Genomic DNA, 22,625 nt, shown 5'->3' on the forward strand with positions numbered 1-22,625 from the left:
TGTTCTTCTGTCTATGATTGTAAAAACAAACCATATAAGTGATACTATTGACAAAGTTACATATGGATGTTGATTTTAGTATTTCGTTGAATAATACTAAGAAACCTCATAAGTCTAAAACAGAACCTTTTACAGATTGACTTATTTTAGACTTCGTTTGAGGTGAATTCGAATTTAAAATCGTTCTAATTGTATAATCATCAAACTAGGGACTGTCAAAATGAAAGAAGAAAGGAAAAAGAGTAGCAAATTGAAAAGGGTCCGTTGAGTTTCAAACTTGTGATTTGGAGGTGGCATGCGTGAGTGGGGAAGGACGCATGGCAAGATAAAGTTCGACGTATTTACGAAAATGCCATTCAGGAAATTGTTAAGAAAATATTTCGGTCCTTCGTGATTTGATTCTATGACCTTGGGCTGGAAAATGTTGAAATTTATTGCGCAGCTTGGATTCGATCTCATGACCTCGGGGTGCATTGAGCGCGTGGAATTTTGAATTCTTTTTTATTATTTACCAATTTTCCCTGTATCTTCAAATTGTCGTCTTTCTTCCTTCGGACTCCATTTTTGTTGATTTTTGTTGCATTTGCTTCGAAATGGAGTCTAGATTCTAATTGTGCATAAAAATACAAAAATAATGAGTAGGTATACGCTATGATATGAGAATAAGATGATAAATGGGTCAAGAATTGCCCGACGCACTATTATTTGCAGTGCTCACAAACACAGATAAATTTTTCATTATTCTTGTCATTATCATGGGTCGAAGATCGGACACTAAAGACAATAGAGTTAGTGGCAAGGGTAATCAGTACACCCATGACATTAGTACTTCAAAATACACTTCCATTAGGGAGTGAAGAGATCTTTGTCCGAGTATACGACTACAAACAATATCAAATTTGGGATTAAGCCCTGCAAGGAAATCATAAATACAGTTAGCCTCCTCAAACTTAGCATATTGTATACCATCATTTGGCGTGTCCCAAACTATCTCTCTGCACAAATCTATCTCTTGCCAGAAAAGAGAGAGCTTATTGAAATGAAAAGTCACATTCAGGGTCCCTTGTTTGTAATCAAAGACCTATTTTCTTAGTGTATACAATCGAGAGGCATTTTGACGCTTTAAGTAAAGGGTCTGAGTTGTATCCCACAAATCTTTTGCAATGGCTCCGAACATTAGAGACTTGTCGATCTATGGTTCCATATTATTAATTAGCATGAAGCAAATGAGGGAGTCCCCCCTTTCTAAAGTCGTTCCAAGGTGTCACCCAGTGGAGGACAGACAGTCTCTCCTATAAAAAAACTTGAGATGTTTGCGACCTTTAAGGAACATCTTTATTGATTGGGACTACGAGAAGTAATTTTGTCCATATAATTTATCTCTCGGAAAATTCTCCGTAGATTTGATCCCAAAGAGGCAGTTATATAATCCAAAGGCAAATTAGGGAATGAGGTTATCGGGTTCTAGGAATACATCAACAACTCGGTTGGTTTGGAATGGGTCAAAGACTTGCCAACTTCAACCCCCGATATGTTACGGAGTTGGTTAGTTCCATTACCAAAAAAGTAAGGTTGTTGTAAAGGGTCAACAAATGGCAACGCGTGAATTGACAAATTAGAAAGATTTAAAGGTGGTTGTTCGTAATTAAAGGGCATAGGCGGTGCATGGGGCTGCGGTTGACCTTGGGTGTGACGGTTGGATAGGGACATCCCGTAGAAGAGGCTGGGCAGAGCGGTAGATGAACAGATGGCGACATGTGGGCCTACGCGCCTGACATAGACTGTGCGTGAGGGTGATTTTGATCGTTTGGTTGTGTGGATAACAACGAGGGTGGGCTCATTGTGACCGCTAACAATTACTGAAGCTAGTAGGTAATTTTTTCATGGTGGCGTCCACGAAGTTTGGTTCGGTCTAGGTTTCTCCTAAACTATTTTCTAGGGTTTATTGGTTTTCTCTAATACCATATTGAAAGCAATAAAACACGAAACACCAACTTTTACTTGGAAACCTGAGATCCATGAGAAAAACCACGATATTTTTGTTCCTATTATTTTCTGATGACTTTACGATTGGTATAATGAGGAAGAATAAATAGAATACACGACAAGATAGATTTAGGTTTAAATCTTTCCATAAATACCCTATTGGCCGAGTCCAATAACTCTAACAATTTTATTTAAACGCTTGATATTTTTAATGATTTTATTAGAGGACCTTAATTAAGTTGTTTTTAATTCTTTTATATAATTATTTTAACACTCATTTTTCACCTAAGTTTGTCTTTAGTTTTATTTTTTAATAAAATCATCCAAACTTTATACCTGATTTATGATGTAAGTCCATGATATTAGTCCCCAATAGTCAATTACGAGTCCTTCGTCGTTGCCTGGTATGCTCTATCAATGAAATGTTCTGTGAAAAATGTGCTTCAGAGCATTCATGTTTAAGTTTCATGTACTGGTTAATTGTTATTGTTGGTTTAATGCTTGAAAACAGTAGTGCGAGGTGATTATTTTTGTTTTATTATCATGGAAAGGAGAAAAATTATTACGAGGTCATATAATGTTGGTCTATTTCATGAAGGGGTCATTAGAATGGAACATATATTTCAACTCAAAGATATTGAATTTGATGAGGTTAATCGAGTTTGATGAGGTTACGTAGTATTATGGCAATAAAGAAAACAAATTTTTTGTACATGTTTAAGCTATTGAATGAGTTGTTTAAATGAGAATCTAAGGAATAAGATATTTTTGTGGTACTGAAGGAACTAAGGACATGATGAAGTTCAAATATATCGAATAAGTTGAATTGTGTATAGATACTAGATATTGGGGAAGAAAAAAAAAACTTTATTTAGTGCAAAATTGTCCTGATGAGACTTCGAGAAATTATTTTGGTGCTTTACCATGGAGAATGAGATTAGTGAAACTACAAGAAACTTAATCATAATAAGTCGTGTATATGGGTACAAGCTTAAAGTATGAGTCTTGAAATATGAGTGATGAAATAGTAAACTATTTTAGAATAACTAGCTAATTTGATGTCATTGAATGAAGCCAAAATGGTTGGACGTGAGTTTGAGCCTGACTTACTGTTACTTGTTTGCTATAGAGCGTATGTCTTGTACTTTGAAAATGCATTTTGGTTTGTATACATTTTCTTAAAGGTTTGGGGTTGGACTAGAAAAGTATGTCTTTATATTTTGTTTATTTTGGTTTCTAATATGATACCTTGACTTGAAACTTAAGTTTGCCTACTTAAGACCATGTTATATATGTTACATTGAGTAAAAACCCTAGTTTGTTATGTTATGGGTTGGAGTAAGCCTATTTAATAGTAAGTCTATTAAGTCTTTATTGCTTATGTTGTTGAGAAGCTTCCAATTTATAAGTTAGAGTTAAAATTCTAGTTAAGGTCAATTAAGTGTCGTTGAGAGAAGAACAATATTTGTTGGCTTCACACCATCTCCTAGGCTTAGAGAAGGGAGTTTGGTATGGGGTGTAACATTTGTTCTACTAAGTTAAAAAAAAAAACTTATATGTATTAAGACCTAGAGAAGCGAACACAATTTTTGAAAAATGAGTATTTTAAACCTGCTAATAATCAAAATGAAAAGCAAAAGAATTTTTCCAAGTAAAAATACCTATTTTTGGCATCAAAGATTAGGTCATATTAATCTTCAAACAATCAGAAGTTTCATGAAGAATGGTCTTCTAAGGGTGCGTTTGAATTATTTATGAAAAAAATCATTTTCTTAAGAATAAATTTTGTTTATATGCATAATTTTGTTTGGTTTGTCATATACCAAAAATGTTTATACTTAGTCAAATTATTATAAAGGACTACTGAACACTGTGAACTAATTTCATAAAGAAATACATATATTTTGAAATTAATCACATGATATTAGTCACTCCCTGCGACCAAGTGAAGGCGTGTCGCCTAGACATCCAACGCGTATCACACTACATGACAAACGCTAAACGCCTAGTGAACTGAACAACTTCTTTAACTAGTCTCATCGCAGAGTTTCCTTCTTGAAACTCAACTCTTTTCACCACAACACAATGGAAAAATAACTTTTAAGCTTTTAAGCTTCTAAGCGATAAGCACAACACAACACATCGAAATAGAAAAATACAATTTCACTTTTATCACTTGATCCAATGCTTTACAATTACATTTTCCTTTCTCGCGTAGTACAAAGGTAAATCTTAGGTTCTAAACACCTCGCCTAACTCTTACCAAACCGAGATGTTGCCCTTTGCGCTCAAGGTGTTTAATATTATAATTACTCATTCCTACTCTTCCTCCTTGATCGCCTAGCAACCCATCTTAGGATAAACACTTATCCCTCTTTCATGTCTCTACATGAACGATTCAGGATTACATCGTTTGTATTATTTACAAAGTGGGCCGCATCGATAGTATTTCAGAATAAAGCGGTCAACCTTTAATCATATACTATAGACTATTTAGACTATTTACTCGAACTTAATCCATGTTTACGTCTTTACATAAAGTTCAAGTTTACTAAAAAATAGTCTTGGGATTTATGTTTATTGGTTTTAAGAATATAGTTTTCAAATTCTCAATAACGACTTTATTGAAAAAAATATGATTACAAACTACAAGTTTTAGGACATTAATTCCAACACATCTCATACCAGATCGTACATCAAGTATAAGGCATCTTATTCAAGATCATATAGTATGAATAGGGCATTCTATTCCAGAACTCACAGTAAGAATAGAATTTCTTATCCCATATCAATATTTCAGGGGTAAGATCAGATGGATGACTAGGCAAATAGAGTGCAAGATGGAACTCACTCCACTACAAGAAATCTGGCCTTTAATGTCGGTTTAAAACCGACATTAAAGGTCTTTAATGTCACTTGGTGACCGACATCTTTGCGAGCGTTATTAAAGGGCTTTAATGTCGGTTGGGCTTTAATGTCGGTTGAGCTTTAATGTCGGTTTATAACCGACATTAAAGACCTTCAATGTCGGTTATAAACCGACATCTTTGAAGGTGTTATTGAAGGCCTTTAATGTCGGTTCATCTTTAATGTCGGTGGATAACCGACATTAAATGTGTCTTTAATGTCGCTTATGATACATCTTTAATGTCGTTTTTCCACCGACATTAAAGATGTCTTTAATTTTTTTTAACCGACATTAAAGCTGTCTTTAATGTCGTTTTGAAACCGACATTAATGATGTCTTTAATGTTGTTTTTTCAAATTTATTTTTATTAAATCCTTGCATTATTGTCCATTTTGTATGACACCAAATAGTTAAAAATGAAATCTTTTACTTGTACATATACAAAATGAAATATTAATAATGTGTACATTTATATACAACTTGGATCCAAACACAGAAATTATGAAGCTTAATTATTACACTGATCATCCTTTGAAAAAAAAAAGAAAGAAAAAGAATATATTGAGAGAGCAATAACTAAAACTGCAACTAATAGCAAACTAGAACGCTTCACAAATGACTAACTTCAAGATCTTGTCACAAAGATGAGGGTATGGCTAATTGTACTCACTTGCAACCATTTCTTCTATTGCAGTCATTTGTTTAGTGATAACTCCCTGTAAAAGACATCAAGATGGTTGAATTGATAAGTAACAATGTTAAGACCTAGTTGCTAGTAGAAATATCAAAATATCAAAATGAGGATGATATGATAGTTCCAAACAAAGGCAAGATTTTGTTAACTTCCCATGAACAAATTGTTATCAACTTTCTATTCATGTTTTTCAAAAACCAAGTCAAATTTTGAGAAATAGTCACCACCATAATATTCTTTTCATTGCCAAACAAAAGAAATGAGACTCTAGCTATACTATTTAAATGAAAAAGGTTGGTCAGCCATGCAAGGTGCAACAATAGTTATAAGTTATAAATTTCTGCAAAGACTGCAATCAAAAGGTCCCACCACGACCATGCAAACTTAAAATAAATATTCTCTAAAATGTCTCCTCTCGATGATATTGATACTTAGATAACCAAAAGTGCCCAAAGGCAAATACACAATCCTCTCCTCCACGGAGAATTTACTTCAAAAACAAGTTAGCCTCTCACTCTAACAAACAATTATTTATGTACACACTAACTGGAAAACAGCCCCCAACTTCCTCTCCCAAATGGTCCCCACAAATACTCTCTCATCTCACTCAACACTTCCCTCCCCAGCAGCATCGATTTCACCTCCATTGACCTTTTTGCCCCTTCTTTGATATGTAACTTGAATTGGTAGCCAAACATATTCTACCCATGGTATATGAATTAATGTAACTATCAAGTAACTACAACTCTACAAGAAACTATAATTGGGAATTGAACTCAGACTCAACAACTTCATTGACTTAGAATAAAACATAACAGTAGCAGAAAAAGGGGCCAAGAACCTAAGAAAAGTTCTTGAGAGGTTCTGAACTAAAATTCAGCAAACACGAGCAAAAGCGGTGTTCATGGAAAGTGCTCGTGTATATTAAAAATATTGACATACACATCTATAAACATTATATATATTGAAAATATTAAAATATCACTGGAGGCTACAATCAAAGGTTTTTTATAAGATAAAGGAATAGCTCCAGCCAATTCATGACAAAATATACAGAGAATTCAAACACAGATGTAAAATAACTTACTTGAGGATAAAGATCACAAGTTCCCATCTCCTTAACAGCTAAAGGCAATCTCTCTCCATCAGTAACCTATGAAGCAAAAAAAGCACACAACTAAGGCCACACCAGAAACAATTTAATGATCAATAAAAGGTTACAAATAAAACCATTCCAGACCTCAAAGTCTGCTCCCACACTTTTGATGTTTACTGTTTGAATTTCATTATGCTTAGCCCATATTATCTTTCCACCATTGTCCATACTTGCAATAGGTACTTTCCGGCCAAGTTTTACCATAATAGTTCCTTCATCATAACCAATCACAATCCTGTAGGGAGTAGTAGAATTTCAGGCAGGTTCAGGTCATTGTAAATTTTAAGAATTATAGAAATTTTTGGTTGAAACCCCACTGGAATTCTTCTTGATCATAACATCATGCTAATTTAACCAATATCATAGGAGGATGGGTATGGGTAGGGATCTCAAGTTAATGCTTTAAAAAAATAGAAATAAAGGTATAGTATTCAAAAATCCTACACCAGGACATGAAAGAAATGTAACAGAGATTTTAACGTAAGCAAGGAAGTCGAAAATTGATCAACTTACCGGCGTGAGCTCTTCATGTATCCAATTGCCCAAACTCGTTCAAGGCCATAATTTAATGTATTTTCAAGCCTGTAAATCAGAAATAATTACAACTAGTGGAAATGCCAATGAAGCAGACAGAATTCCACAAAATATAGATACAAAAAGTAACAAAATATATTAACGAAAAGCAACTGACAGCCCATAACAGACCAAGTCGTCTGTCTCAAAAAGAAAAACAAGCAGACTTGCGTAATGGCAGGTGCTGTTTTGGATTCTTCCTTTGCGGATTTATTCATCTCACTGCCACCCATGATTCTATATCAAGCAGATGCCACATTCCAACAAAAGTTCAAAACATCCTACATTAAGAAGAAATACATCATATCAGTTGTTTTTATCCCTCACTTCACACTAACCAAACTATTGAAGTCTTACTTTCCTTTGATGCATGAAAGTATGATAATTCTTTACATCGGAATATTATATTTAACCCAACAAAGAGAGGGAAGTAGAAGCACCAACTTCACTGCCAGAGGATTTTAAAAGAAGCTACACAAGTTGGCTTGAATCAATCATACCTAGTTCGAGCCATCTTTCAAAGGAAAAATTTATACACTTTGGCAACAACCTTCCTTCAAAGAGTAAAAGTTGCCTGATTTCATTGGCTGTGCTAGATTAGCCAATGAAATCAGGAAAATTTCTCTTTGAAGGAAAGTAGTGGGTTCCAACATGATGATTTCCTTTTTTCCTCTCTTGATAGAAATATAGAAACTAGACATAGTACAAAAGAGAGGGCACACAAAAAAAGAAATACCCCCAAAAGATATGAAAAGCCTTTGTAGATAACATCCCCAAAAGGAAACTTTGGAGTGAGCCACACACCAAGCTCTTCCTAATGCTCGTGCCCTTAAAGTTCCCACCTTACTTTCTGACCAAATTTTCCAAATAAAAACAAATAGGAACCCCACTTGCCAGAGAAGCCAACCTTTATTACAAAGGAGGATAGATAATAAGCTCCTCCACCATATCCTCAAAATTTCTACTCAAACTGAATCATACATTAAAAAAGATCTGGAGAAATTTCCCACAAACCGTCATAGCAAAGGAGCACAGGACTGCTTCCTCAGTAAAATTAACATTTGATTTTAAAAAAGCAAAGGTGGGTGGAACACGTCTGGAATCCTTACTAGAGAAAGATACAGATGAGCCAAATGGCCGGAATAAAATGGCAAAATGAATGAAGCAAAACTACATTTTTTTCCGTCAAGTAGTTTCGGCTGGATGGAATTAGACAAAGACTCAAAAGTAAATTGGTAGGTAGAAGATAGAATCCCACGTAGATTCACTCCAGAGGTAAAAGGATCAGTTGCATTTCAAGGGATATGTTAACTTTTATTGTTGCATTAACGAAACTCGGTGGGAAATTTCCTTTCAGTGATTCCAGTAAATTAAAACAAATAAAAACAATTACAAAACCAAAATGTTCAATTCCCAGAATTTGTGCATACATGACACAAATAAACATGATTACAAGCGATAAAGTAAAACAAACATCACAAATTCATTGCAAGTAGGCATGAAAGTTCAATTACAAAACACAATTTGTTTCTACCACTGCCAGCAACTTTAACACCAAATCTGCTATTGCCACCAAATCACTACTATCAGCCCAATAAAGGTTCTGGAAATAGTCAATTAATCATAAAAGGAATTAGAACCATATTGTAAAAGAAATGGAAAATGTACCAACCTTCACATTTACATCAATACGGCGGATCAGTCTGCACTCTACCCAATCATAGAAACATATAAAATCATTGGAACACATGGCTAACAGAGTTCCTCCATAGATGTGCTCGGCTGAAAAGGTAGGTCGGATACTCCTCTTTTCCTGAAAAGTTAGTTCTAGTTAACTTCACTATCTAACAATGGAACAACATAAAATAATGATAGTTCTTTAAAGAAGCACAATAGTTGTTTGAAATTCAAACACATTAAATAGTTTTTATAAAAAAATAGACTTATTTTACTGATTAATTTAGTATCCTTGCACTTGAATGCTATAAACTCAGATGTTGCAGTAAAACCTATAGTGGATTTCTAACCACATTCTCTATGAGAACTTCGCAGCTCCATCGAAACCCCCAATCTCCTCATCTGGTACATACGATATATGAATCGTACGGACAGGGATGAAATCCCGGTTTCTGAGATTCCGAATGGAAAAATGATCCATACCAAGTCACAAGAAGAAGAGGCTTACCTGGACCGAACTCGAGTACCTGCGTATGGAGACCGATTTCTTGTGCTTGAGATCTGAGGAAGGCGACAGTGGAGGCGTAATCGGGATCTGGATGTGCGGTTTAGATTCTGAGGTAGCGTTGAAAGCGAGAGACCAGAGAATCTTGATCGGATTCATCATCAACGTACTGCGAATGGCTGAAAGAGAGAGAAAATGAAAGGAGAAGAAGATAAAGAGTAACTGAAAAGAAGTGATAGTGAAGATAGAAGTTCGACATGGGGTGTGCCGGTGGTTGCGGTGGTCAAGTAGTTCAAGTAAGTGGTAGAGCCAGTCAGAAAGTGATGAGATTGAGCAGCTGTCGAAGAAGAGAGGGAAGAAAGTGATCGAGATTGAGAAGGGTGAAAGAAATTTGAGAAAGATGAAAAATAGTGTGGGGGAGGGTTTGAGAAAAGAGTAAAGTAAGAGAGAGAAAGTTGAATTTTTACAAAATTAAAAAATAAAAATAAAAATAAAATAAAAATGGGCTTTAATGTCAGTTCTAAAAAAGCAGGGTGTTTAATGTCGGTTTTAAACCCACATTAAAGCTCTATCTTTAATGTCGATTTAAAACCGACATTAAACATCCGCCTTTTGAAAAACGACATTAAAGCCCATTTTTCATTTTTTTTACCCGACATTAAAGACTAGATTTCTTCTAGTGCTCCTACCCGCTTTAGGGTTAATAGATAGGTTGTTATCTTAAGGACTGAATCCAAGTTTTGAACAAGGGGTCTTACCCTCTCATTGGCTCGAGAGGGATTCGATTTGTAGATTAAACCTTAAACCAATTATTCAATAGTGGATTAGTGGGACTTAAGGAGCACGATGTAATCTCGAGGGTAAAATGGTATTATGACCTAGCCAAGATTACGAACAACCTATGAAAAATTTACTTATTTATCATGGTTATATCAAATGGACACAAATATATCTATATTGAAAGGAGTACAACTACGAGACTTTAGTGGAATGACCTATCAGTTAACGAATGTTGATTAACTTGGACTAAAAGGGCATAAGTTCATTAGGTTTCCTTACTAGCTCATATGGAATTAATTAATTTAGAACAATATGTTGGAATAATCCAAATTGTTCAAATTAGGTAAAAAGAGAGAAACCGATGAATATATGTGATATAGTCGTAAGTTTAAGATAGATTTTTATGTTTAAATATGATTTAAATATTAAAAATACGAATACGATTCATATTTGAAAGCTCGAAATTGATGGAAATGGTCAAAGTTGTAAAAAAGTCAAAATGTTGACTTTTGACTTTGAAAAATCACACTTTGACTGGCTTCATATTCAAATTTGATTTAAATTTTGAAAAAATGAAAGCAGATTCATGCTTATGAGGTTGGAATTAGTCAAGACGGACAAAATGGTAAAATATCAAAATGTTGAATTTTGACTAGAAAAAGTAAAAGTTTAACTTTGACTTGAATGGTCAAATGACCATATTCCCCTTTGACTAAAGTTAGTGGAAAAATCCAACATTTTGTTGGATAATCCCACTAACACTTAGTGGAATAAGTGACTAAGTTCCACTAATGGTTAATGAAATGTTAGGTGTTGAGATTTTATAAAAAAGTTACATGCATTTTTTCATGTAATTTGGTTATAAATAAGCTCTTTTTCAAACTTAAAAAGACTTCTACCAAATTTTAGTAATTTTGAATTACAAAATATTTTAATTTTTTCTCTCTTCCAAAATCTCAACCCTAAGTCCCACCTTCCAATTTTCATATATCTCTCTTAATTCCTTCACCTAATCGGATCCCATAACCCGATTCTATGTCGGGGGAATAGCAGGTAAACTCTAGTGGTGATCCCCGAGTTCATGTTCGTGAGGAGATACCGAGGAATCAAGAATCTATGAAATGTATGTTTTTCTTTAACCATAATTTAGTTTAATTAGAGTAATATGCATGTTAATTACTTAATAGTTTAATTTAATTTAGAGGTAAATTGATTCTGTAATTCCGCTACCCATGTCTCGTATTCCATCATAAACTTGGTTGTGTAGCAGCTTCTTGGTGTAGCAAGAGACAACCAACAGTTGTATTATCTACCACAGAAGCAGAGTATATATAGAGCAGTAGTCATGGCAACACAAGTTAGAAGACTTATGTGATATTGATTATGCATGAAATCAAGATACATGACGATCAACTACTAGTTGCTTGTTTAAACTTGGTTGTGCAGCAATTTCTTGGGTGTAGCAAGAGACAACCAATGGTTACTTTATCTACCACAAAAGCAGAGTATAGAGTAGTTGCCATGGCAACAAGATAATATATGGATAAAGCAACTAATGAAGGATTTGCACCAAGAGATTAATCGTGCAGTAACTTTATACTTCAACAAACTATATGTAGTTCGTTTAGCTTAGAATCTAGTCTTCCATGCAAGAACCAAGCATGTGGAGGTACATTATCACTTCATTAGAGAAAAGGTATTTCAAGAGGAAACTGAGATGAAGCCAATAAAGACAGAAGATCAAATTGCAGGTATATTCATGAAATGTCTACTTGCAACAAAGCATACACAGTTACCAACTTGGGATGATTGAAAAATCCAAGATAGTTAGTCTTCAGGGAGTATTAAAGTATATAACAATACTAACTAGAATGTTCTTGAAATATTAAGTGTGTAGATTAAATTTCAAGAATTATGGAGAAGGATGTAAATAAATATCACAAAAGAAAAAGTCTAGAAATATCCTAGTTTTTATTTAGGTTAAGAAATTCTAGAGAGGTCCTTTAGATAAGGATGACATTAAAAATATCTAGAATAGTTAGAATTCTAGAAAAATTTCTTGATTTAAGCTCCAAAGATTTCTTGTCTATAAATAGGAGGTGTGATCTTCATTTGTAAACTAAGCAAAGTAAGCAAAGAGAGGAAGAAGGAGAGTTAGTAAGAAACTTTGAATGAAAGTGTAGAGTGTTTTGAGAGTTAAAGAGTGCTCCCTCCAAAAGTATCCATCATTTGTAAATTTTTGTAATTAAAGTTTCTTTCTTCCAAGTGAGTCTCTTTTTTTTTTTTTTTTTTGTCAATTTATTCAACAGAATATGGCCTAGGGTAGGGGAAGAAAGAGTTCTATGTCATGAAGGTTAAAAAAAAAAAAAAAAAAGACTAATTTTCCAATGTCAACAAATATAGTCATCAAGTTTAACTATCAAATCATCTTTTCATTTGTCTATCAGTTTCCTAACTAATGTTAGACCTTTCAAAACCATTTTCCTAAAGATTTAGGAACTAGAAATCTATCTTCAAATTAACTCAGGGTCCAAAAGTGTATTCTATCCATTTATCAACAAGAATAATCCAGACACTGATTTGTAAAGTTGCTTTCTAATGTAAAAGAGATCAAAGTGCAAATGTATTAATGTTCTATCAAATGTACCTTTCCACCTTCAGTTTGTTCCAATGTCATGGGGAATATTTGCTTGCTGCTTCCAGTTTCTAAAAGGTGATCGATGATCTAGTATGGTGATTTAGATTTTGGTCAGCAACAACAATATTTCACTTTGTTATTTTTCAAGTTTAGATTTAAGTTCAACTTACCATCTCATCTGGTCTTGTACCTGTAACTATATAAAGTTACATTATGGAAAAGTTCAAAATAGAAAATTAGTTAGCCTCAGCCAAGAATAGGGAGAAGTAAGAGAATAATCATGACATTTCAGCACACAACCAATTAGAACCAGCACTTTTGACAATGTAGTTATTGAGGCATTTTGAACCTGTATTCACTTGTCTTTCCACAACTTCACAATACTCATTCTGAATTGTTCGATGAAGGGCCTGAAACATGATATGAGGAAAAGCAGAGAAGGTAAACAATCATATCGATAATAATAAAAAGTGTTACGTCACTAATCAACCCAAAAACTATATCGATACTCAACAATCCCTAAAATTTGTGGACTTCAAAAATTTGTGGGAGGGCCCAACATAGGCATCTTGCTCTGATACAATGTAAACCATTTATCAACCCAAAAGTTTAAGATAATGAAAGGGGAATTCAAAATACCTCAAATTCAGTCAACAGTTCCTTGAGCTTTTTAGTCAAGACACTGCCATTCAGAAAAAAAAAAAAAAAAAAGAAAAAAAAGCTTTACTATAAGGAATAATATCATTCCAAAATAATCATTCAAGATTGAAGTTTTAAGTGCCAACTTTGTCACGTTCATTCTTTCTCTGTCACAGGCAGTTCCCTTCTCACACCCAGGCATCTGCCTATGGAATACGTTCTGGATAGAGGAAAATTTCATCAATATCCTACTGCTCTTCAAGTGAAAACTCCAACAAAAAGGGAAAAAAAGGAAAATAAATTTGGAAAATCTTGGAGCAGGTCCAGCATTACATACATCTATGGCTATAACTTGCAGCTTCCCTCTAACTTCACACGCATTCTTTCCCACATCATCAATATACTTTTCGATCCGATTCTTGAAAGCTGGAATGACAAGAAACCTCAGAGACCCAGTAGATCATGTAATTCGGTGCTAAGATTGAAATATATGCCCGGAATTAAGAAAAAGTAATCACAATTGATGAGATTATCTCATTGATGAGTATTTTGGGATGTGGAACCTCTACATAAGTGGTTTGCATAGGCTACAAGCTTAGTTGGTTGGCCAAAGCTCAACCACACACTTAGCTAAGAACTTCAAAAAATAAACTACATTCTATTTTATTTTGCCAGTCATCGTGAGATTAGGAAAAACATTTACCCTTTATCTCCGATGTGTTTGTAGCAGATTTTGATTCCTCATTAGCATCTTTCAATAAAGTCTGCTGAAGTTTGACAACAATCAAGTTCATTCGAATTCAGAAACTTGTGAAATGAAGTGATTGTATATACCTTCAAGTCAATAAGAAGTCGAGAGAGCTTATCCACTTGTATCTCAGCCTCTTGAATCTGTATTCAAAGAAGAGAAGAAAAAGTAGGTAAAAGAAGTTGAAACTTGAAGGATAACCGTAAAAGAACAAAACAAAATTTCATTAGTGTAAAAAGAGGGAGAGACGTAAAGAAAATCAAATGAAATTACTCCATAAGTACACCTGCTTATTGAACACATCCATTCCGAAGTCAGAATTGCTCTGAAGAACTTGAGTTCCCTTTTCAAGATCTGTTTCTTCGGAAGCCTGACCTTCAGCATCACGGACGATGAATGGTTCCTTAGATAAAGAACATCATAACATGTCAGAAAAAAGTCTTTGATCAGCTGAATAATCAAGAAAATTCTACTGCATAGAAATAGAACACAAATTTAGAAGCACTAATTAACAATACGTGGATTGAAATTTCCTTTTCCAAGTTGAATTGGCGTGAGGTGAGAATTGAACATTCAAACTTAAAGGAAGGTAATGGGTGCTTGGCTATGTTTTTTTAGTACAAAAATGTTGGGTATGATGGTATAAATTGAGGATGAAAATGGAAGTCTTGGCTAAAATATGTGAATGGAACTTGTTAAGTGCCAAGGACAATAAAAATATAAAAACCAATCAATTTTATGAAATAAAGGAAATGCAACCATGATCTGGTTGCAAATTTATGTAAAATTTTCAAAATATTTGAACTTCCTTTTCTAAACACCCAATTCATTTCTCAACACTCAACAGTAAGCTGAGATAGAGCAGGAATCAGGCTCAATTACAGCCACAATGGATGCCTAAAACCAATGATTGGGGTCTGTCAAGTTAAAAGAAGAAGTGGGCTGGGAATCCTCTGAAAAGTTGAAATTTTACCAAATAAACTATGAGATTAGACAACCAAAATCATAAACTGAAAAGCAGACAACAAATTCAACTAAAACTCTCATGGAACAAGAAGCCCAAAGATTCAAAATCCACTCAAGGACAATAAAAATTATAGGAAACACACTAATGAAAGAAGCAAATACCGTGATGGAGTTGCTGAGAATCATAACGATAGCCCCCACAAAGAAAAAAGAGGGAAAGAATAACAAAGTGGAAACAGATGATGGTTAAACTTGAGTGAGGTAAAGAAAGAAAGGGCAGCAAATTGAGGAAGAATGGGTGTTGGGTTAACAAAATTTTATAATGAATTTGCATGTTTTACATTTCAACTATTTTGACTAGACCAGGTCATAGGATGAGAAGCAAAGGAAAGCCTTGCAAACACATAGAACATACAACACAGCAGAAGCAAAGCGGTCACAAAACAATCCAGATTCATACCTTTGTGAGTTTCTTTGTGAACTCTCTACGTGTGTTCCTTCCTTGCTGACAATTACATTTTTCTTTTGAATTGACATATCTTTTAATTAAATATATTATTGTCCTAAGTTAGTTCCTGTAGTTGAACAGGTTAGGTTTGAATGTTTAATTTTCAAGAAAATGATGCAAAACATTAGTTGGATTATGGGATTTGTTAATATTAACTACTACCGATGATGTTGATATATTTTGAATCGACGTCATAAAAAGTGGGACAAAATTAAATTAATTGTTTAGTGTTATTATTGTTTAATTTATATATAACAAACTCAAAATATTTATGATCGTATCACAAAATTAAAAAGAAAAAAGAAAAAAGCCAATGAAGCCCATACACGTTGGATTAAGGTTTTCATAAATTTGATAGTGGCTCTCCCAGCTTTTCTTAAATTTCTTTTCATAATTTATTTCTTATTCATCATCTCTCATTTTCAACGTAGCTTTTTCATACGAAAAACTTTTTCTTTAATTTTTTATTATTAGATATTATCTTTTTTTTATTTCTTTTTTTCATTACACGATCATGTATCAATATCTAAATGATCAATCGTTTATTCCACATAAAGATCGATAAGTGATAGATTCAAACAATCGTTTGTATTTGGTGCAAGATCGTATACCAAAATCGTTTACATTTAGTTCAAGATCATGTAGCAACATATTTAGATTGGGTACAAGATCGTTTTTAGAGTGTGTTGTCGATTAATCGCAAGTATTTTTGTTATTCCACAATATTATGGGCTTGTGAGTTTTTTTTTTTTTTCAAAATTGTTCTATAAGTATTTTCTAAAAAACTTTTTTTTCTTTTTGTTTATTATTATTATTATTGCATTTACCGTATGCGAAGAATATATGTTAGTTAAGATCACTTACCAACAATGAAAATATAAACATAAATTTAATTATTTTAAGTAACAAGTTTAAACATATTCTTAATATGTCTAAAGGAAAATTGCATAAAATGACAAAAAAATTTAGAAAAAAACAGCCTATAACACCTCTTTTTTGCATATTGCGAATATGACAAATATGATGACTATTACACTGTTATTGGAGGGCTGTCAGAGGGTTATCCGTTTTTAAATTTGTTAAATGTAATGACATGAACTATATTTTCTTAAATTTTTTTGTTATTTTTGTAAAAATCTCTAGAATAAAATAATCCATTTAAAATATAAAAGACGAGATGCATATCTGGTTAAGAGTTTCTTTTCCTTTTAGAGGGAAAGTAAATTATAGGCTTACGATTTATCTTATTGTTTATGTGGGAATTAACATCCCGATTGACTAAACTTTTTCTTAAACAATGCTAGAATGTTAAAACCAACGTGAAAATCCTATCGGTGGCATATATATGTATGTATAAAAGTGTAGTAAATCTTTTACTCTCACTTCTTTTTTTATTGTTCTAACTTTATTCAATTTTTATTGCCAAGTATACATGATATATTTTATTGACTGATGTATCAAAATCAGTAAAATTGTTGAATCTATTTTAAAAAATAGGTTGATAATTGTAGTTACACCCTCAAATTTTCAATTCTAAAAATTAAACCTTTAAACTTCTATAAATGTTGAAATTGAACCCTCATTCTTATAATAGTCGTAGAAGTTGGATCGCCTAAGCAATAAAAATTAAAAAAATTGCACTCGGAGGCAATTTAAGAATATTGATATTGAAAGTATGTCACGTACTTTTCTTATTTTGCAAAAATGATGTTTTTTAGTGTATGAAGTGTATAGAAATATCAAGTGTATCAAATATATATCAATAATATATCAAACGTAGTATCAAGTATCTATTAAATGTGTATCAAGTATCTCGAATGTATCCATATTTCATAAGTTTGACTTGTTTATCATTATTACAAAAATAACAAGTCTAGCCTTTGAGCCTAATTTTTTTAAAACCTATATTAACAAATCTATAAGAAGCACTAAAAGTTAAACTCTCGATCAATACAATTACTATAATTTCGGGTTGATTTTAATAAAGTTTAAGAGTTTAATTTTTACGATTAAAAATTTAAAGATTATCGGAGGTATCAAACACATTTTAAGTATTTGTTTAAATTAGAATTTAGCTTTTTAATCCGGTGCAAAACACATATCTAAAAATATAAAATAGAATTAGCTTTTATTAAATTTGTTATTTTCAAATTTATGTTATTAAATTCTCTAACAAGCAGATGCTAATTTTTTTAAAAAGATAAAACAAAAGCCTTCTATGCATTCAGTAATAAAACAAAATAAAATTTGTAATTTAAGGAGCTGACGATTTCTACAACGAATGGACATTCTAGTAAGCAATGGAAAATGTGAAACTGAGTCCACATTTTGGTATCATTTCCATTGCTTACTTCTTCCATGGCTTCAGCACAGAGAGGATGACTATGATTGCAATAACCAGCAGCAATATGATGCCAATCATCATGCATTTTCTTGATCTCTTCTGTAAGCTCTTTGCGGTTTGGAGTGCATCCGTTCCTGTTCGAACGTGATCGACGGCATTCGTTACCTATGTCGAAAATGTTGCAAATCCAAAAAAAATAAATGAAGGATATTCAACTTAATCAATTTGAACTTCGCAGTATAATGCACAAAAGAACTATTCTTCACGACTGACTCCGTTCATCAACTGACCATATTCCATATTGAGTAAATGGAAGTATAAAAAATGGCCAGAAAAGATCTCTTGTTCATTCTTCTATGGTTGGATCACACAAATAAATTACAACAGCAACTATGAAAAGAACAATAATGGCAATTCACATCCATTTTGAAGCGAAGTCTTCCTCAGACATGATTAACCAGAGATCTCGTCAACACCTAGGACCGATGGACGAAAACTATCTATACATACCTAGAGTTAGAGGCAGGACAAACCTGATTTTCTATGTTATCCAAAATTTCACTCTGGGCTTCCACTAAAACTGCCATGTCAAGGTAAATCTGACCAAGAAAAAAGAAACACATAAGACTACTGAGGATCCTCTTGCATTGTAGCTCCAAGAGATAATATATATACCTGATGCAATTCCGAGAGTTTTTTCTCAATCTCTTTAACTGCATCGTGCCGCTCTTGAATTTCTTCCACGGTACTGATAACCTGCATCAGTGTAAAGAGTGGAAAATTAGGAGTGGTCATAGTCCATCACTCAAATATTGGATTGTCAAAAAAACAGAACCAATACAGTTTGAAGCTATACTTTCTGGAGTACAATAAATTTAATTGAAACCCTATTTACGTTCAATGTACCTGTCCTCGTCCCATTTGTTCAAATGCATTCTGGAATATTTGCTCACTGTTTCCAGTTTCTATGAGGTGATCAATAGTCTAATATTTCATTAAATTTCCAGTCAGAGACAAAAACTTTGATTTGTTCTCAAATTTCAAGTTTAGACTTGAAAGATAAGCTTACCGTCTCATCTGGTCTGGTACCCGTAACTGCTCAATAAAATCCCACAATGATAAAGTTTATATCAGAAAATTATTCAGCCTCAGCCATCAAAAAGAGGAAAAGAAAAGGATAATTATGACACTTCTGCACATAATTAATCATAACCATAATTTTGACATTCTAGTAATAGAATCATTTGAACCTGTAATCACTCGTCTTTCCACGACTTCACGGTACTCATCTTGAATTCTTTGACGAAGAGTCTTGAAGATGATACAAGGATAAGAGGCAAGGGTATTAGGCAAACACTCATCAAATAATAACAAGGAGATTTCAAAATACCTGAAATTCTATCATCAGATCCTTGAACTTTTTTGTTAACGCACTGCCATTCAGAATATAATTCTACAATAAGAAACATTATCGATCCAAAAGAAGAGTTCAAAAATAAAATGTTTATTGCCAACAAACTTTGTCACGTTCATTCTTGCTCGGTCAATGGCCGTTCCCTTCTCGAACCCAGGCCTCTGCCTATTGGTCAAGTTCTAGAAAGAAGAAAATTGAATTACACTGCAACTGTTCTTCAAATAATTGAAAAAACTTCAACAACAAAGAAGCCAAACAAGTTTTGAAAATCTTGGAGAAAGTCCTGTATTACATCTTTATTTACAGCCTCCAGCTTCCCCTTGACATTGCGTGCTATTTTTCCCACTTCATCAATATCCTTTTCCATACGCTTTTTGATAGCTGAAGTGACAAGTGCCCTTAGCGAAAACAGACATGTATGGTACCAAGACTGAAACAAATGCTTAAGAAGAAAAGGAGTATTCACAATTGATGTAAATTGACTTATTATGGACCCTTTATGGATTGAAACATTTATATATAGGCTTAGTGGTTTGGTTAAACCTTAACATAACTTGCAGATAAGTAATTCAAAGGACATAAATTTACATTCCCTTTTGTTAATGTTTGTGCCACTTGACAGACAAGGATAAACATATACCTTTCATCTCTGATGCTTTTGTAACAGACTTCGATTCTTCATTAGCTTCCTATAAAAGAGTATGTGGTCAATCCTCAGAATTCAGTTCATCAAGATTCAAAGAATAATGAATTTAATGAATCATACATACCTTCAGTTTAATAAGAAGCCCAGAGAGCTTATCTACTTGAACCTCAACGTCTTGTATCTGACCTCAAAGAAGAGAAGAAAAATTAGGCAAAAGAAGTGAAAACTAAAAGCATGGCTATAAAAGAACAAACGAAGTCCCACAAGGGTACAAAATCGAAGGGGAAGGGAGAAAATAAAATGAAATTACTCCATAGTTACACCTGCTTATTGAAGGCCTCCATTCCCATATCAGAATTGCTTCGCAGAACTCGAGTTCCCTTCTCGAGGTCGATTTCTCTAGAAGACCCACCTTTGGCATTGCTAACAAATGAGTCCTACGAGAGGGAGATAAAGAACATGAATATAGAATGAGTAACAAATCAATAATTTCACATTGAGATCGAATTCTAGAAACATTCATCCTACCTACTTTTGAAATATAAATTGCTTTCTTTTCAAATCAACCACAAGGATAGAAAAACCAAATGAACGTTAATCTTCATTAAAAGATCACCATGAAACTTATGACTGCCAAAGGGCACCAACAAACTCAAAACCAATCACTTTCATGAAATAAAAGAATGCAATACAGCCATGTTTGGATTGAAAGATATGAACTACGAACCGTAACACTAACAGCTACATTGGATGTCACAAACCAATTATATTGCATCTAATTAAAGTGTAAACCATCTCAAAGAGATAAAATTAAGGTAAGCACACTAGCAGAATCTTAAAACCATAATAACTAACAAAATTCAAAACACACAACTAAACCACCCAAAAGTTTTTATCAAACAGGAACACAGAGGCCAGTATGAAAAATCCACTTTTAGCAATCCCAAAAGCAAAGTACAGAAAACCCACAAACCAAAGCACAAATTACCGTAAGCAAATCGTTCATCTCGATCAAAATCACAGACTCACAAAAGAATGAGAGTAAACAAAGAAGGAGAAGTATTATTAAAAAAAATTACAATAACAAAGTGGAAAGAAGAAACAAAAGAAAAGGGCAGTCAAATCGAGGAAGAATGAGTATTGGGTTATAGAATTTATAGCGATTTACGTTTCTACTATATTGGGGAAACCAGGCCGGCCGGCCGTAGCAAAGAGAGGCAGAACCAAAGAAGACAAGAAACGGACACAGCAGAAAGCAAAACGGTTACATAACAATTACAATTACGAAGACAATCCATCCATTTATACCTTTTGGAGTATCTGATGAACTCTCTTCTTTATTCTTCTGCAATTTCAAATTCTCCTTTTGGCTTCTCCCGACCCATTTGAAGCCTTCAAGTTGCCGTTTAACAATGGCAAACACACACCGGATCTTCCAGCTTTCTCATTTCAAAAACTTCCTTTTTCTTCTTCAATTAAATTTTGATCATACAAAAATTTATTTTAAACCACAAACCTTCTTAAAACTAACCCATACTATATTTCAATTAAACTTTTATTTTGAAATTTATCAACGTAGATCGTAGAACTAACGTTTTTTATTTTTAAAATAATTTATTTTAAATTAAATTGAGGTGTTTCACAATAGTCTCAAATAATTTTTTTTTAAAAATAAAATTATGAAATAAATCATTTTAAATAAAATACCTTCAACCAAATTTTAAAATAAATGTTTATTTGGTGTTTAACTTCCAAATTTTTATTTTTTTCTACTATTTTTCTATTCCTTTTTACTATCTATTTATTACTCCGTCTTTTTTTTTAAAAAAAATATTTTGAATATTTTTTAAGTGTGTTCATATACATTGGATTTACAAATATTCCTCCTTAAACCAAATCTACTTGGTCATTAAGGAAAGAAATCATGACGATGTCAATGAAAAACATGATCATTTGGTTCCTGAAATAAAGATGAATGAAGAACATGATTGAATTGCACATCTTTTTACCTAGTTGATATTACATTGTCTCGAAAAAAATTGTTATCTTATTTATATTTTGTTGTTGGAAATCAATTTTTTTTTTATGGTTATGTATTTACATTTCAAGATATTTGTGCTTCTAAAATTGAATTGTCAAAAAAACATTAATACAAAAAAATGAAATTAATGTTTAGTTGGAAGAAACTAAAAAATTAATAATTTCAAGATAACATTCGATTGATTTTAAAATATATTTTTCGAAAAAGGATTCAAAACATGTGTATTCGTTTATGAAATTAGTTCATAATTAATGTTAAATAGTTTTTTTCTGTTAATTTGATGTAAGTATAAACATTATTAATATAGTACAAACCAAACATAATTTTGCATGTAAATATTTATAAAGAGGTCAAACCAAATATTTTAATGTTTAGATTTTAAATTCATTTTAAAAAAAGATC

At 33.0% G+C, this 22,625-nt stretch overlaps 2 protein-coding genes across 22 annotated transcripts; both read right to left on the minus strand.

The window, feature by feature from the left end:
* Positions 1 to 146: 146 nt before the first annotated feature.
* LOC103495945 (syntaxin-132-like) lies at positions 147 to 15,692 on the minus strand. 18 transcript variants are annotated; one of them, XR_007815652.1, is made up of 14 exons: positions 15,433 to 15,692; positions 14,591 to 14,707; positions 14,391 to 14,447; positions 14,260 to 14,323; positions 13,894 to 13,982; positions 13,703 to 13,776; positions 13,557 to 13,599; positions 13,267 to 13,327; positions 13,088 to 13,113; positions 12,927 to 13,004; positions 8,990 to 9,130; positions 7,485 to 7,598; positions 7,258 to 7,326; positions 6,900 to 6,979 (listed from the first exon to the last, which is right to left on the minus strand). XR_007815652.1 is itself a non-coding variant. In XM_051079583.1 (12 exons), the coding sequence occupies exons 1-12, from the start codon at positions 15,454 to 15,456 to the stop codon at positions 7,560 to 7,562; spliced, it is 813 nt and encodes a 270-aa protein (XP_050935540.1). In that variant the 5' UTR covers positions 15,457 to 15,692; the 3' UTR covers positions 7,333 to 7,559. The 18 variants fall into 18 exon arrangements, 12 of the variants coding, with proteins under 12 accessions (XP_050935544.1, XP_050935540.1, XP_050935538.1 ...); XR_007815650.1 differs by having other exon boundaries at positions 6,907 to 6,979; positions 7,436 to 7,598; XR_007815653.1 differs by lacking the exon at positions 7,485 to 7,598 and having other exon boundaries at positions 6,910 to 6,979.
* A 2,189-nt stretch (positions 15,693 to 17,881) lies between these two features.
* On the minus strand, positions 17,882 to 21,697 carry LOC103495947 (syntaxin-132-like). Of its 4 annotated transcripts, none has more exons than XM_051079591.1 (13): positions 21,491 to 21,697; positions 20,506 to 20,619; positions 20,307 to 20,363; positions 20,177 to 20,225; positions 19,829 to 19,917; positions 19,642 to 19,715; positions 19,513 to 19,555; positions 19,373 to 19,433; positions 19,192 to 19,217; positions 19,029 to 19,106; positions 18,798 to 18,878; positions 18,656 to 18,721; positions 17,882 to 18,256 (listed from the first exon to the last, which is right to left on the minus strand). In XM_051079591.1, the coding sequence occupies exons 2-13, from the start codon at positions 20,530 to 20,532 to the stop codon at positions 18,200 to 18,202; spliced, it is 708 nt and encodes a 235-aa protein (XP_050935548.1). In that variant the 5' UTR covers positions 20,533 to 20,619; positions 21,491 to 21,697; the 3' UTR covers positions 17,882 to 18,199. The 4 variants fall into 4 exon arrangements, with proteins under 4 accessions (XP_050935548.1, XP_008455848.1, XP_050935547.1 ...); XM_008457626.3 differs by having other exon boundaries at positions 17,882 to 18,287; positions 21,491 to 21,691; XM_051079590.1 differs by lacking the exon at positions 21,491 to 21,697 and adding an exon at positions 21,351 to 21,475 and having other exon boundaries at positions 17,882 to 18,287.
* Between the last annotated feature and the right edge of the window lie 928 nt (positions 21,698 to 22,625).

Source organism: Cucumis melo, chromosome 11 (genome assembly GCF_025177605.1).
Source record: "Cucumis melo cultivar AY chromosome 11, USDA_Cmelo_AY_1.0, whole genome shotgun sequence".
NCBI classification, from domain to species: Eukaryota; Viridiplantae; Streptophyta; class Magnoliopsida; order Cucurbitales; family Cucurbitaceae; genus Cucumis; species Cucumis melo.